Source organism: Ceratotherium simum, chromosome 12 (assembly GCF_057802395.1).
Source record: "Ceratotherium simum simum isolate JZ-2026a chromosome 12, ASM5780239v1, whole genome shotgun sequence".
Lineage (NCBI taxonomy): Eukaryota > Metazoa > Chordata > Mammalia > Perissodactyla > Rhinocerotidae > Ceratotherium > Ceratotherium simum.
The window spans coordinates 66,942,112-66,956,983 of NC_141911.1; the positions used below are offsets into that span (position 1 = coordinate 66,942,112).

General features: G+C 43.8%; 1 protein-coding gene across 3 annotated transcripts in view; it reads right to left on the bottom strand.

Moving 5' to 3' along the window:
* Positions 1-14,872, bottom strand: part of ALPK1 (alpha kinase 1) — a 119,119-nt gene that overhangs the window by 10,936 nt on the left and 93,311 nt on the right. For all 3 annotated transcript variants that reach the window (XM_087437732.1, XM_087437731.1, XM_087437730.1), the window contains 7 exons: positions 12,512-12,571; positions 10,506-10,592; positions 9,711-9,787; positions 8,743-8,838; positions 7,097-7,201; positions 4,200-6,333; positions 1,450-1,603 (listed from right to left, as the gene is read on the bottom strand). In XM_087437732.1, the coding sequence (XP_087293858.1) occupies positions 1,450-1,603; positions 4,200-6,333; positions 7,097-7,201; positions 8,743-8,838; positions 9,711-9,787; positions 10,506-10,592; positions 12,512-12,571 (2,713 nt within the window). The remainder of the gene's footprint in view (positions 1-1,449; positions 1,604-4,199; positions 6,334-7,096; positions 7,202-8,742; positions 8,839-9,710; positions 9,788-10,505; positions 10,593-12,511; positions 12,572-14,872) is intronic.

The following is a 14,872-nucleotide window of genomic DNA, read 5'->3' on the forward strand; positions in this document are numbered from 1 at the left end:
GCAGGACCACGCTCCCTCTGCAGGCGCCAGGGAAGGTGTTCTGGCCCCTCTCCTAGCTTCTTGTAGTTCCTGCCTGTGGCAGCATAACTACAGTTTTCACGTGCATTCTCCCCATGTATGTGTCTATCTCCAAATTTCTCCTTTTTATGAGGACACCACTCACAGTGGATTAGGGGCCCACCCTACTCTAATATGACCTCATCTCAACTTAACTAATTATATCTGCAATGACTCTATTTCCAAATAAGATCACAGTCTGAGGTACTGGGGTTAGGACTTCAACATATGAATTTTGGGGGGGCACAGAGATGTTAAGAAATTCATTCCACCCATAACACCTGGCTCCACCACTTTGATGTGTGAGTTGGGGCAAGTTTCTTCACATTTCTGTGCCTCAGTTCCCTCATCTGTAAAATGGGGATAGTAATAATATCTACCTCATGGTCTTTTGTGAGGATTAATTAAATTAGTATATGAATCACTTAAAACAGGGCTTGGCACATAGTAAGTCCATTTACATGTTTACTACTATTATCATTATCAACAACCTTTTCAAAAAATGCAGTTCTGCTGCTTAAGATTCACCCAATTTCTCTCTCTGTCTCTTTTTTTCCCTCTCTTCCTATTTATTTCTTACATTATTTGGATTTGGGTAAAGAACAGAGTTTACTTAAAGTTCTTGGCTTATAGGTCTTCTTAAATGCACAAATAGTATAAAATTAGGCCTCAAACCCAATGAGGACCACCTGTGGCCACTAATTTTTCAGGTGAGTTTTTGCTTTAAGCTGTCATTGAGAACTAAGGCCAAACAAAAAACTTTCCAGGCCTTTGCTTCAGGGGGGTGGGACCTTTTAAGATAAGCTTTTCCATGAGGATGTAGCCATTCCTGAATCCCTGCTTTATATGGGTCATTTCTGAACTCATCTCTTCCCTGTGTGACTTTTGTCCCTAGCTGCTCCTCATCTACCCCTGCCCAAGACTCCTATGGAGGATGTCTCAGGGGCTCGGTATTCACTGATATCCCTGGATAAGCTTCGTCCTTGGCCGCAGAGGATTTTCCGCCTTTTTTGCAGGCTCATTCATTTACCTAAAAGAGTGGCTTTCAGAGTTTAACTAGACTTTTTGCCAGCGTTTTTAGTGAGAGTGTTTAAGGTTCTTTCCTGCCATATTGCCAGAAACACCATTTTTCTCATCTTTAGAATGGGGATAAGAATGTTTCCCTAATGGGTTTGAGATCATGTGTATCTATGCAAAATGCCTGACACAATGTTGGTCAATATGTGTAACTTGTTATTAATTAATTAATGAGGAGAAGGAAGGAGTAGAAATCGGAAAACATACATTTTGGCCAACTTTTTCTGCCCTTTCAAAATCTCACAAACGATTAATCATAGAACGGCAAAATCAGCCCATTTGATGTTAATGTTATCAGTGTTTTTAAAATAATACCTCCCCAGTGTTTCTTCTTGATGAAGATACTGAACCCAGAAAGCATTTCTCTGTCTGCCTTTCTTCTTCACATTTAGGTAGTCTCCCAAATACACAGCAGTTTCCTGGGCTGTCCACAATTCAGATTTCTTAGAATATTTTAACAAAAGAGCATCTGGAAAAAAAGATAAGATGAAAATGCATCTTATTTTCAAAAGGATGTTACAATTCATGAACAAATCTTTACAAACATAATGAAGATTCACAAAATCTCTTGTTGTGATGGCAAGGGATTAAGGTAAGGCCAGAGTTTCTGTATGAAAGTAGTGGAAAATGAAGAATTTTTAAAACAGCAAAACCCAGAGTCCATCTTGGAACAGTGATATATGTTTGCATCTCTTCTAATCGTCTGCGGGCCCCAGAGGATAGAGGCCCCTGCCTGCGCCAGGTCACACAGATAGAAATCAATTACACAATTTGATGTCAGAGCTTCCTGACGACTCCAGGGACCCTGATTACATATTGAAGTGCACTCTAATTTCCTCTCACTTGTTTTGTTTAAGTTGGGAAAGTTCAGGAATTACTTGAGAAACTATAACTACTGTACAAACATTCAAACTCAACTGATAAAGGAAAAGATCAGAGGGAAAAGTAAAGCCTGTCTCCACCTCAGAGAAAGGAAGACAGTGCCAGCAGGAAGGCATCTCTTTGAGGGGAAAGACCAAGATGAACCCTGAGGAGGAAATGCAACAGTTTGGGATCCAAGTGAAAATGAAGTGAACAAAGACCTTCTGTGTCTGGGATGTGATAACAGACGAATGAAGGGGAGACTCAGGAGAGAAAATACTTAGAGTAAGATAAGGGGGGGAGGGGCTGAAGGAGGGAGGTGACTGGGGCTGGGGGGAGATGTGACCGGGGCTGGGCGACCCAATCAGAGAAGCTGGAGATGGAAATGGAAGGTGAGCTGCTTGCGCACACACAGGAAGGGGAGTGAGTTGAGGGAAGAAGATGGGGGGAAATGTATAGCTCATTCTGTTTCTTAAACTGCAGGCCTTGCTTCCTCCAACATGGTTTTTCACCCATAAATTGGCACACAGACATAGCAATAAAGCAGTTGCCTAATGCTAAGAACTGTGATTCTGAGCTTGAAGAATCTCACAGTAAATAGGGAAACCCTACTGGTAGAAAATTTGGCTTCTTTTGGTAACAAGCTGATCTGTATTTCAGTCTGACTTCAAGGTGGCAGGCAAAACGTTGGAATACTTTGAAGCAGAAGTTCTCAGCATTGACTTTATACAAACTCACTGAGTTCTCTTAAGAAACACTGATGCCTGGATCCATTCCCCAGACCCATCAGTTTAGAATCTCTGGAGTGAGGCTTTGGCAGTTTAAAAAGGGGATTCCCATGTGGAGCCAAGGTTGAGAACTACTACTTGAGTATCCAGTGCTCAGCAATCCACATAGTTTGTTTCTTCTGAAATGCACTTTGCTATAGTTGTTTCTCATTCAAATAATTTTTCAATATCTCAGAGGGCATTACAATGTGATCCTCTGAGATAGGAGAAGAGCCTTGTCTTCTTTTTCCCAGCTTCTCCACTGCTTCTAAGCTGTATTAGACACAGTGACTGCCGGGCAGCCCCAACCCAGGCTCCCTGCTGTGGGACGTGACCTTGGGGTGTTCCTTAAGCAAGAAGTCGTTGCTGATTGCAACAGTAGGGGACACCTGATCAATCCATTAGCCGGCAAGAAACCTCTTAGGTGGACAGGTGTGAAAAATCTCTGCACACTAGAAGGATGATGTTTAACTAGGTCAAACTCTGTGCCCCTAGAATTTGAATGGGGAAAAATATAGAGAAATCAGCTGGTTGGTAATGAGAATCAATGGAGAAGATGGACGCTGAGTGGATATCTCATCCAGAGCTGCTTTAAACCCTGACTGATGACTATTCCTGAGTCCTCCAAGATTCCTTCTCTCTTACTGCCTTGTGTGTCTTTATAGCGAACCCCGAATATATGAGGTGGCCTCTGTGAGCCTCTACTCTTTGCAACCATTAGAGTCCATCTCACAGAGAGTGGGGGGGGCCCTCCACATTTCTCTGTATACTCCTGTGGGGGATCAGAATTGGCCACCCCAAAATGTGTCTCTTTGGCTTGATTATTTTTAAGAACAAAAGACTCTGAAAGAACTTTGACCTTCCTCCTAACTGCCTAAAAGAATTTAAGATAGAAGATCTGTCCGGAAGAAGCTAATACTATAAGATAACTAAAGTATAATATAAACTAGGTGTGGTAGACAGGAGGGCACTAGCAAGCCCGTTTTTATCAAAGTTCTCTCTTGAGTCTCATTGTCTATAGATGGTCCAGCAAACACCTGCTTTTCCCTCTCCATGTGAATTGCCTTCCTCCCCTTTGAAGTCCCAAGCCACTACCCCCAACATCCTCCTTTGTCTTTAGCTGAAGATGGTATTTAAGCTAGTGGTTTCCACCATTTTGGCGAGTTACTCAGATTTCTTGGGTTTCTCCCATGTATATATGTCATTAAACTTTATTTGATTTTCTCCTGTTACTCTGTCTCATGTCAATTTAACTCTTAGACCAGCCAGAAGGACCTAGAGGGTAGAGGAATTGTCTTCCTCCCTTGCACTCACAAAGCATAACAGGGGCCTACGTCTCTCATGAGCTTTAAGCGATCTACATAACAGGCTCTTCAAAGGGCCCCAAACATACATAGATGCTTCCTGAGCTGTACCTACTAAAAACATTGCACTTACTGTGTGCTCGGTGGAGTTGACTGGGCTTAAAAACTCCTGTATTCTCCAGTCTCTGCAACAGCCAGTCATGCCTCACCCCTGCCAAGAGTTTTTCAAAGTCTTCAGGCTGCAGGGTACGAGCCTCAAGAATCTCTTGCCTTGTCATTCCTGGCAATGAAACAAAAGAGCTTCCACTGGAATTCAGAAAGGACCATGGGCTTTCGCCCTCAGAAGAACCACTGGAAAATACAGGTGATTTCAACCACCATGCCGAGGACGAGCTGGAGTTCTGGCTGCAGTTGAGCACGTTTCCAGGTTCCTTTCCTTCCTCTGTGGTAGCGCAGTCCTCGCTGAACACAGGGAAGGGAATGTTGCTGCTTACAGAGGAATTGGGGGTCTCAGCCCCCTGACTATGCTGCTGCCTCAGAGCACCTAGTCTGTGAGAGCCATGTCTACTTGTGGGGTGGACATCTGTGCTGTCGAGCAGTTGACCCTCCTCATCCACCGTGGAGGCATCAGGGTCGATGCCCTGCTCTCTGACTGAGCCACCGCTTTTTCCTGAGTCAGGATGTTGAACAGGCCAGTGAGGAGCGAAAGAGCTGCAGGCCATCAGGGAACTTTTGCCCAGAGAATCATCCACGGCCACGTGAGAGTCTAAGGGTATAACCTCTGCTGTCTCTGCTGTTTCTCCTTCTGGGTCAACCCAGGAGGGGCTATCTTTAAATGTAGGGCCTGTGCCTCTTTTGATTTTTTCTCCTTTCTCTTCTCCATGCCTGTGTTTGGCATCACAGTTAATTTCTGGAAACTCATCAATTATTTCAAAGGTTTCTTCTTCTTGGATCGAAGGATATGTGGCCATACTCTTGGGCCAACCAGAATCAGAAGAAGACCAAGAAGCAGAACCAGATGAGGGTCTGGAATGAGCAGAAGTATTTCTGGATCCCATATTTCTGACTTCCTGCATACCTTCTGGAGCTCCTTCTAACAGCCCTGCACAAGAGGCCAAGAAAGTGCCTGTTGTGCTATGAGGAGGGAAGGATGTCAAGGGCACGTGTTTGTGGAGTTGACTTTGAGAAGACTCTAAATTGTCATCCTTGGACACCTGGAGAGAGAGACCATGCATCTCTGAAGACAAGGAGTGCACATCTCTGCTTTCCCCAATGATCTCCAGCTGTTCAGACAGGGCGGTGGAACACTGAGTGTCCACAAGATGTTCTTTGCTAGGTTCTTTTCTGGCTGACCTATCATCAGCATGATAATTCACTTCCACCCAGCTTGCAGAAGAACTAAACCCTGATAACTTGCTCCAAGAACTGGAACTCTGGCTGTCACTCAGAGACTTGTTCAAAATAGCTCCCCCACCATCGCTGTGCTCTAGTGACTCAGCCTCAGTCTCAGCATCTTGGTCCAAGGAGACTCGAAAAGCAGCAGAATGTGTCCAGTTTCTCCTTCCTACCCTCCTGATTCTCTCCTGACCATTCTTAGCCATTTGGGAGGAAGATGTTCCAATGCCTTTTTGAAAATGTGGTTTGTCTTCAGTAGTACTCACAGTATCTATGTTTTTTGTTTCTGTTTTTAGAGCAGTGATACAGATGCCTACTTTTGTATCTTCCTGTTTATTTTTGTTGTTTCCACAAGTGCTTTCGTATACTTCACACACTGAAGTATGATGCTGTGTATAGGTTTCAAGGATTTTTTGGAAATCCACTTGCCCATGCAAGAGGGGTTTATCCAGGCCACACTTGAAACCCTCTGGAACGTAAGACCTGTCATCTAAATTTGAGAAGCTTTGAACTTGTAAATGATCCTTCACCTGGGTGATAACAGACATGATTTCCTGAGAGAGAGCTTCTCTCTCCTGACTTCCAGAGGAAGTACTGAAAGTGTAGAGCTTGCCCATAGCTTCACTACAGAGCTGACGAGCTGCATGGACCGTCTCTGTCTCCCCGTGGAGTCTTCGGTGCACTGTGGTGAGACCGAAAGCAGCTTTGAGAAAACTATGAAGCTCCTGTTTTCCAGTAACTGGCTCACCATATCTCTTGGTGAGGAGGCCAATTTCAAAGGCCTCTTTGGCTTCATACAGATAAAAATTTTTCATTCCTGGAGGACAGTCATTAGAACTAGTGTATGACAACAAGCACGAGCCACGGATATTCTGAGGAAAATACCAAATACAAAATCAGACACTGAATTGGAAATCGGAGGTAAATCGGGAAAAACTTTTCATTCCTGAAGGATAGTCATTAGAAATATTATTGGAAAATAAACACATACCACAGATATTCCAAGAAAAAGACACAACTGAAAACTGAGTTAAGAATGTGAGGTCTGTTTGGTGAAGGGACTGGGATGTATGTGACTGGCTGGCATGAAGGGGTAAGAAATTAACTTTAACTACCAGCCTACTGTAGCCCTGATACTTTTTGATCAAAGATGATAGATTTGTTGTTGTCGTTAGTTTTAGCAAACAGAGCCTACACATGGGATGTAGACGTAATAAGTTTCTCTATGCAGATAAGGTTGCTATATCAAACACATCATTCATTTAATAATAGTCAGAATAGAGTAGTGGCTTCGAAACCCCTCTGTGCATTTGAATCACCTGGGCAGTATTTTAACATGAAAAGACTTCTGGGCACCAATCCCAGAGATTTAAATGTAGCGGATGTAGGTAGATCCCATGTTTACGTATTTTGAAAAAGCTCCTTGGGTGATTCTAATGTGCTTGGGAACCATCGTTCTAGAGCCGACAACGTCAGGCTGAGTTGACTTAGCTCCCACCAGGACGTCGCCCCCTGACTGATAAAACCTTCTCATACATGCAGTCTGTTTGCAGTTATGCAATGATGTGCACAGAGCCTGCTCTAGCTTAGACCTTCCCCTCCCACTGCGGCGTCGCCGGGGAGAAGTCTGTTTACCACAGCAGTGAGCACGAAGAGGGGTGTGTAGGGACTGAAGGCGGCTGCCAGCTTGCAGGCTTCTGCGGCTGACAGCAAGTGGTGGTCAAACTCCTTCAGCAGGCCCTGCGGGAAAACAGGAGGCCAAGTGTGGCGTCAACAATCATTTCTCCATTAGCAAAAGACAGGCTAGGAAATTCCTTTGCTTTTCTGTCAAGACTCTGAGGGATGCCCTGCCCCTCATTACAACCACTTCAGAACAGTGCCAAAGAAGATTAAGTGGGTCAAAAGACCCCAGGGCACTGGCTGTTCTCTCCCCCAGCACCCATACACCAACCACCCCCACCCCACAAGGGTCTAATATGTGCACAAGGTCACAACGCCCCCTGGTGCAAAAGAACTCAGACACGTTTCCTCGGAGGATGGTGGCAGCTCTTTGTTCACAGGAACTCTGCAGCCAGATTAACTGATGATTTCTGCATTGTTCTTGGCAAAGAGCTCTTTAATTTATGATTTCACAGCAATTAAGATTCATTCGAGAAATATGTATTGAGTACCGCCATGTGCCAGGCACCATTCTAGACCCAAAGGAGACAGCAGACAGTGAACCTGCAATGAGCTTACTGTCTGCTGAGGGCAAGGGATGGGTCGATACAGAAAATATGTAAAATGCACAGTATTTGAGATGGCCATAAGTGTTCCAGAGAAAAATAAAGTGAGGAAGAGGTCAGGGTGGGAAGGCAGTTTGCAATTTTAAACAGTCAGTAGAAACAACGTCTCTGAACTAAGGACAGGATCCTTTTCCCGTGTTTTGGTCTGACAGCAAAAGCAACATCTTGTGAAAATTCAGATTACTAGCAGCAAGTTGTATGTGTTCTTATGCTACACTAATTAGTATTGAGTATGGTTACAGCTGTCACTTTGGTATTTAATAAAAAAGGCAATATTGATGATAACGTTAAAATCTCAATTTCAGGGCAGTGCAGAGAGCAGTTCAATGTCTGTGCCAATGCTCTGGGCAGGTCAGAGACCTGGGTTCTGCTCCCAGTTCTCTTTCTTACTGGTTGTGCAAATTGTAGAGGTCACTTAATTTCTCTGGACCTTAGTTTATTTTTTTTTTTAAATGGGAATGATCAATTTTGCTCTACTTACCTCATAGGATTTTATGTGAACCCTATACAGATATACACATACGTTTTGAATTGTAAAGCCATATACAAATGTTAGTAATCATTACTATTAAGGATAAGAGCCTGGACAAGTGACGGATGCAATGACCTGAACAGATGGTAATTAAAGTTTTAAAATTATTACCCTTTACTTTATCATTGAGATGGCCCAAGTGTGGAAACTGAATTTTGTGATAATTTGAAATGACATAAATAGGGTTCAAAGCATTTATCACTTTGGTGATATTCATTCATTCATTCCCCAGTCACTTTTCGAGTACCCTCTGTATGTCTGGGGCTGTACCAGGCACTGGGGTAACAAAGCCAAACAGGACAGTGTAGGAACCATCTACGGATTGCTCCAGCTGCTCGAAGAGGGGAGACACCGCTCCCTGACCCTGGAAAGAGAACGGGATCGGCCACCCAACCTCCAAGAGAATGGTGGCAGTTTTGTAGGTGATGCCCCTCAGCCCCCTGGTTTTGACAAGTGATAATCACCAAGTTAATTTGTGGATTGCTTTTAAACTTTTCATAATCTTTCTTGCTCATGGAAACAAAGATGTCTGCCAGGATCCCTAGTGACGTGGAGATACCCTGTAAGGAAAAGACAGATGAAACAAATCAGGAATTCACGGTCAGTTATTGCTCTCATCTCATGGCCTAAAGGCAATAATTAGCTCTCCATATGAACCACTGCTTATTATTATTACTATTATTGCTATTATTATGACACTAGAAATACCTTTAAACTGGATACCACAGGGCTCGAAAGAGCATCACGTCCTGAGGACATGATCTCATGTAAACACAGCTATTTCTTAGTTGGGCCTCTCTGGATCACCAGCACTAACCAGGCATACTGCTAGGCCTGAAGAACTGGCCCAAGCAAGAGTCCTCACATCCCATTCTGTCCGAGTAGTAAAAGGATTGTAGGCAGCAGCGCTGCGGACACAGCTCAGGGAAATGTGATAACTTGATGCTTCAGTTCATAAGGAGAAGATTCCCACAGAGTTACAGAGAATGAAAACACCAGGTAGCAAAGCAAATGTTGCCTCTCAATTTCTTGCATAAAGATGCTACGTAAACAATTAATAGACATCTTTGCCCACTCAACTCAAGGAAAATGATTTTACATACAAGAAACTTTGGCCATGTCAACTTTGCTATGGAATCAGATAAAGGCTAAATATACAATGGAATAGATAGATGAATGGATCCGTAGAAATAAATATATAAATAGATAGTTACAAATGGATTTAGAGACACTAAAATATGCCAGGAGTCTAGCAGTGAGTGAGGACAGAGCAAGACACAGGAGGAAGTTACCAAATGTTCCTCATCCTACACCCACATAGAATCAATAAACACAGGACCGATAAACGATAAACTGAATTGTGCCATAAGGAGATAATCATCCAAAGATAAATATGAGAAAGGATAAAAAAAGCAGTAGACAAAAAAGCCACCTTTTTATCTGGATGAGGAAGTGTCAAATATCCTATGATCGAGGCCCATGTTAGCTCTGCTGCTTCGTACCACATCCCTGAAAAAAAGGGGGAGATGGACACACCACTAGTATCTGTGCTCTTGCGTTAGAAAATACCTTTGCAAACTAATACAGAGAGAAGATTCATTTTCCTGTTAGGAAAATATAAGGCGAGATTAGATTGACAGCCATCAGCAGAGAGAAATCTGCTGGAATAACAGCAATCTGTTTTTCCAGTTGGTTGAATATAAACAATTTTTCCCTTTCATAGGAAAACAGTAAGAATTATTATATAGTATGTATATATTTTTTAATATATAAATAATTATCTCCATTATTTAAACGATTAATAATTACCATCCTCTGTTAAAAATTTTCAAACACTTTAGTTTGCATTTTAAAGTATAATTAGGGTTCTATAAACGTTGCTTGAAAAACTCAAGAATATCCCCTGAGGAATGAACGGGTAAGGTGTCAGGTGGTTTTAGAATAAGGTGTCACTATATCACACAGAGTCCTGCTGAACTGAGAGTCAGATGCCGGAAATAACATCGAGAATCCTATGGTTAATGATCACCATATGCAACTGCAAATTTCTTTAACAAAACTCAACAGGAAAATATTTTGTTTTATTAATGTTCATAACACTCTCTTTTCGATGACGAAATTAAGGGAAGTGGGGATTAACAACTTTAACCAGAACATTCCACAGTAAAATCTCATAGCCAGACTTTGTCGACGAGCCTTGAGAGGAGCGAATGTTTGATGACCGTACCCAGCTTTTGCAGAATTTGCCCTCTGATCTGTATGCAGACTGACTGCACCAGGACCTTGTCACTTTCATTTCTGTACAGCCAGGTACCTACAATAAAAGAGGGGAAAAGGAAAAGCATTTTTGGCTTTGAATTATTTAAGAAATAGCCTGATAAGATAAAATTATTTTCATAGAAGCCTTCATGAGCACACACAATATAGATTCGAGAGACAATCTCTTCTGTACATTTAGAGTAAGGTCCTTGCTGTAACCTACAAGGCTTTACAGAGACCTGACTCCTGCTTAGTCTCCAACTCTCCGCCTTACCACCTGTGCTCTGCACGCCGGCTTCATCTGTGTTCCTTATAACAGCAGCCGCTCTTGCTTCGTGGCATCTGTGCTTGTATTACCTCTGCCTGGGACCCACTTCCCTCTGGCTCCTGAGGAGACCTCTGCTTCTCCTACTTCAGGTCTCAGCCTCAATGCTATTGCCTCAAAGGCCTCCGCAGATTAATTTCCCTACAGTATTACCCCGCTGTCCTGGGGTCGCCTCCTGGAGGGCGGGATCCATCCCATCCACCCAAAACTGGCTTGGAGGAAACTGATGACTCCACACAGGCACCAAGAGGGTGTGAAAAGATTTACTACTCACATATGCGCCTTTCTGAGGAGAGCAGGGCAGGCCCCTGAGTTGGTCCATTTGACTTGAGTGAAGAGAGTGGTGAAGGGCTTTGGCTTTTATCATGAATAGAGTGTGGGGCCAGGATAAAGGTTCCCACAAGCTGGGCCAGAGTTTACTGATGAGTGGGCTTTCTTTAAAAAAGGAATCAGCCTATCCAGATGTGAGGCAAAAGGAGTAAGGAAGGCTGAGGCCTGAGAGCTGTCAGTGATGAAACATCAAGCGTAGAGTCAGATTTATTACTCCCCCCTCGTTATTCTCTGTCACATCACCCTCTTTGTTTTCTCCCTAGCCTTTAGTCCTGGGGTGTGTGTGTATGTGCACGTGTGTGTAGGGTGCAGAAGCTGGGAAGAGTGCATACTGTAGGTTAGTGATGGTGGCTACAAATGAGGCGTGAGTGGTCAATAGTTATGTTCCAAACTGCCCCCCCACTGGAAAGGTCTGCGAGTTTCAAGGAGCTCGGGACCTTATATCTGAATGTATTGAGCTTAAGAGTCCACTGGAAACTGTGTTCAACTGACCGGGATAGATGTTGACTTAAATGCCCAGAAATGCAGACAAGATATCTGAAGGCTGGGCCGGCCCCCTGGCGTAGCGGTTAAGTGTGCGTGCTCCGCTGCTGGCGGCCCGGGTTTGGATCCCGGGTGCGCACCGACGCACCGCTTGTCAAGCCATGCTGTGGTGGCGTCCCACATAAAGTGGAGGAAGATGGGCATGGATGTCAGCCCAGGGCCAGTCTTCCTCAGCAAAAAGAGGAGGATTGGCATGGATGTTAGCTCAGAGCTGATCTTCCTCACAGAAAAAAAAAAAAAAAAGATATCTGAAGGCTTAGATTATTTGTTACCAAACTATTAGGACTGGATTCCTTTCATGTATAATTAAATATCAAAAGAAATCCATTTTAAAATAAGCTCTTATTAAAGTTCTTATGTAGCAAAACCACATTTATTTTCCAAATCATTTAAATACATAAAGCCATAAGTGTATTCTTCTGAACTCAGAGGCTTTATTCCCCGTCAGAACTCTTTTCAAGGCTGCTGCTGAACTCTTTCTGAGGCCTGTACAGTTACCTGCTTTAACAGATATTGTTCATTGGATAACACACTCTACAGTGAAGCAGGGAAATGTTAGAAGCCTTGGTGTTTTTGTCTTTAATTAGAGAAAATGGAGACACAGAGAAGTAGGCTGCTTGGCCAAAGCCACTACACTTATCAGTGGCAGAGCCAGTCCCAGGTAGTTCTGGGAACATCCAGTGTACAGTAACCATCAGGTCGTAAGTTGTTCTCAGGCTAGAACTCTGGTGGGGACTGAGGGTGAAGGTCGTTGTGAAGACGTGAAAACACCTTACCTGTTGCTCCATGGTTGCTTATTAGGCTGCTCAGGATATACTCTGCTTTTAAAAGTTTCCCTGAAAAGAAGCAACCAAATGCCACTCAATTAGTTCTGACTGTGTGCTTTAAATACCACTAGTAGTTCAGGCTCTAAGATGAATACATTATAACAGGGACCATGACCGCTCTTGGAAACATGCTATTTTAAAATTTAAAATCAATAACTACATGATATATAAGAGTGAAAAGCAAGATGGTGTTTTCAGGAATTGGGAAGGTGGGAGTTGCACAGGATCTGAAATGGCAATTAGATTCATATATATTCACTCCTATGAATGAATAATTCATTCATACAGAGTAAGGCTTGAGAACTCAAGGCAAATCTTTGTACAAGGCTGTGTCTCCGTTCTGCGAGAGCCACACCTCAAGAAGTGGAACAGAGTTGCCCACGAACAGGGCTATTTACAGAATTATCAGGAAAGGATTTATTTAGGGGGGAGGGGAAGGAGGTTCTTTCTAAACTTTCCACTTAGTTTGGTGACCACTGCATAGGAGGGGCCTTATGTATGGACAGCTGTTGTTCCCAAGGAGGAAACTCAAGCATTTACCCTTTTACCCATCCCTTCTTCCAGGAGCCTCTGGGGCCTACCAGACCTGGCCCCTGGGACTGCTTTAGCCTCATCTCTAGCATTCTTCTCCTCACTCACTCGCTCTTCTTTGGGGACAGTGGCCTCCTTACTGTCCCTTGAACCTGCCAAGCTTGTTCCCACATCAGGATCTTTGTATAATTATTTTAGTCTGGAATGTGTTTATCCTAAATATCTCCAAGGCTTGCTCCCTTCTTCAGGTCTTTGCTCAAATGTCCCTGTCGCATAAGGCCTCCCTGACCACCCTATTTCAAATTGCACCCACAGACACACGCCCGGCTGGGGTAGCCTGTGTTTCCAAAGGAGGTCACATCCATAGCTTCCACCCCACGTGCTCTTTTGCAAGGTGACCCTGCCATTCCTCCATCAAGAAGTGGAATCTAGAGTTTATTTCCCTTCTCCTTGGGTCAGAACTGGCCCTGTGACCTGTTGTGAACAATGGAATATGGCAGAAAGGACACTGTTATTGTTTCTAGTCTGGGCTTTAAGAGATCTGTAACTTCTACCTTCACCTCTCTCAGAACCCAGCCACCATGCTGCGAGAGGCCCAGGCGGGGCGAACCGGGGCGCTTGCCTGACGGCCCCAGCTGAGCTTCTCGCTGGCAGCCGGTACCACAAGCCTGCTGTGGGAGTGAGACCACTTTGGACCTTCTAGCTGTCCCAGCTGCCCAGCCGACACTACTTAAAATAAAAGAATTATCCAGTCGAACTACAAAATTATGGGAAATAATAAATTATTATTGTTTTAAGGCAGTAAGTTATGAGGTGGCTTGTAACATAGCAATACATACAGAAACTGGGCACCCAAACCGGGACGCGACTGTAACAGAAACTTCAAACATCCAGCACTGGCTGAGGAAACAGGTGTCAGGTGGAGGCTTGAAAGACGATGAGGAGACTGAAAGGGCAGTGAGGAAATCGTCACCGGAGGTTTGAGAAAAGGGAACACACGTTATCTAGTGGTGGAAATTTGGGCATCATGGTCTCCAGGAATAATGTGGAAAATAGAAAATATAACCAATGAACTTGTGTGTCTAGAAAGGGGATACCCAGGAAGAATGCTGGAAGTCCCAAATGGACCTCTTTTAGCCACCAAGATGTAGTGTGGGAAGAAAGAGATACGCTACAGAAGGAACTAGTTCATTTTCAAGCAGGATTTAGAAGAAACATAGAAGGCCCAGAATAGCCTTTCTAGCCAGCAAGACATTCTCAAAATAAATTAAAACCTGGGGGTAAAGATCAAATCCAGGGCACTGGCAGTAAAATGTGGCCAAGATCAAGTCAAGGGTGTGGCTATAAAGCCTTTGCTAAGACCTCAACCCTCTTGACCAGGCAAAAGAGCTCTGAAGAATCTCAAGGGTCCTGTTCTATAGCACCTTGATTGTAGCCCAGAGTAGAGCCCACAGATAATTGTAGGCATGGCTTTTGTCTAATTCAATGCATTAAAAGGCTATAAAGTATTTGAAGGAATTCTATCAGCTTAGTTTAAGAAGGGCAGTGATAGCTCAAAATGAAACCCAGCTGGGAACGCACCTTTCTGTGGGCATGGAGCAGGCTGAGATACGTTCATAAGAAACGTCCTGTGGAAAAGGAAGGATGACTCACAGGACAAGTCCAAGAACTGAGGGGACCCACTCCCAAAGAGAAGAAAGGAGTCTTAATGTCCCCAGAAGGAAGACTTGGGACATACGCCTGGCTGGATCTTAGATGAATATGGACGTAGTGACTGCT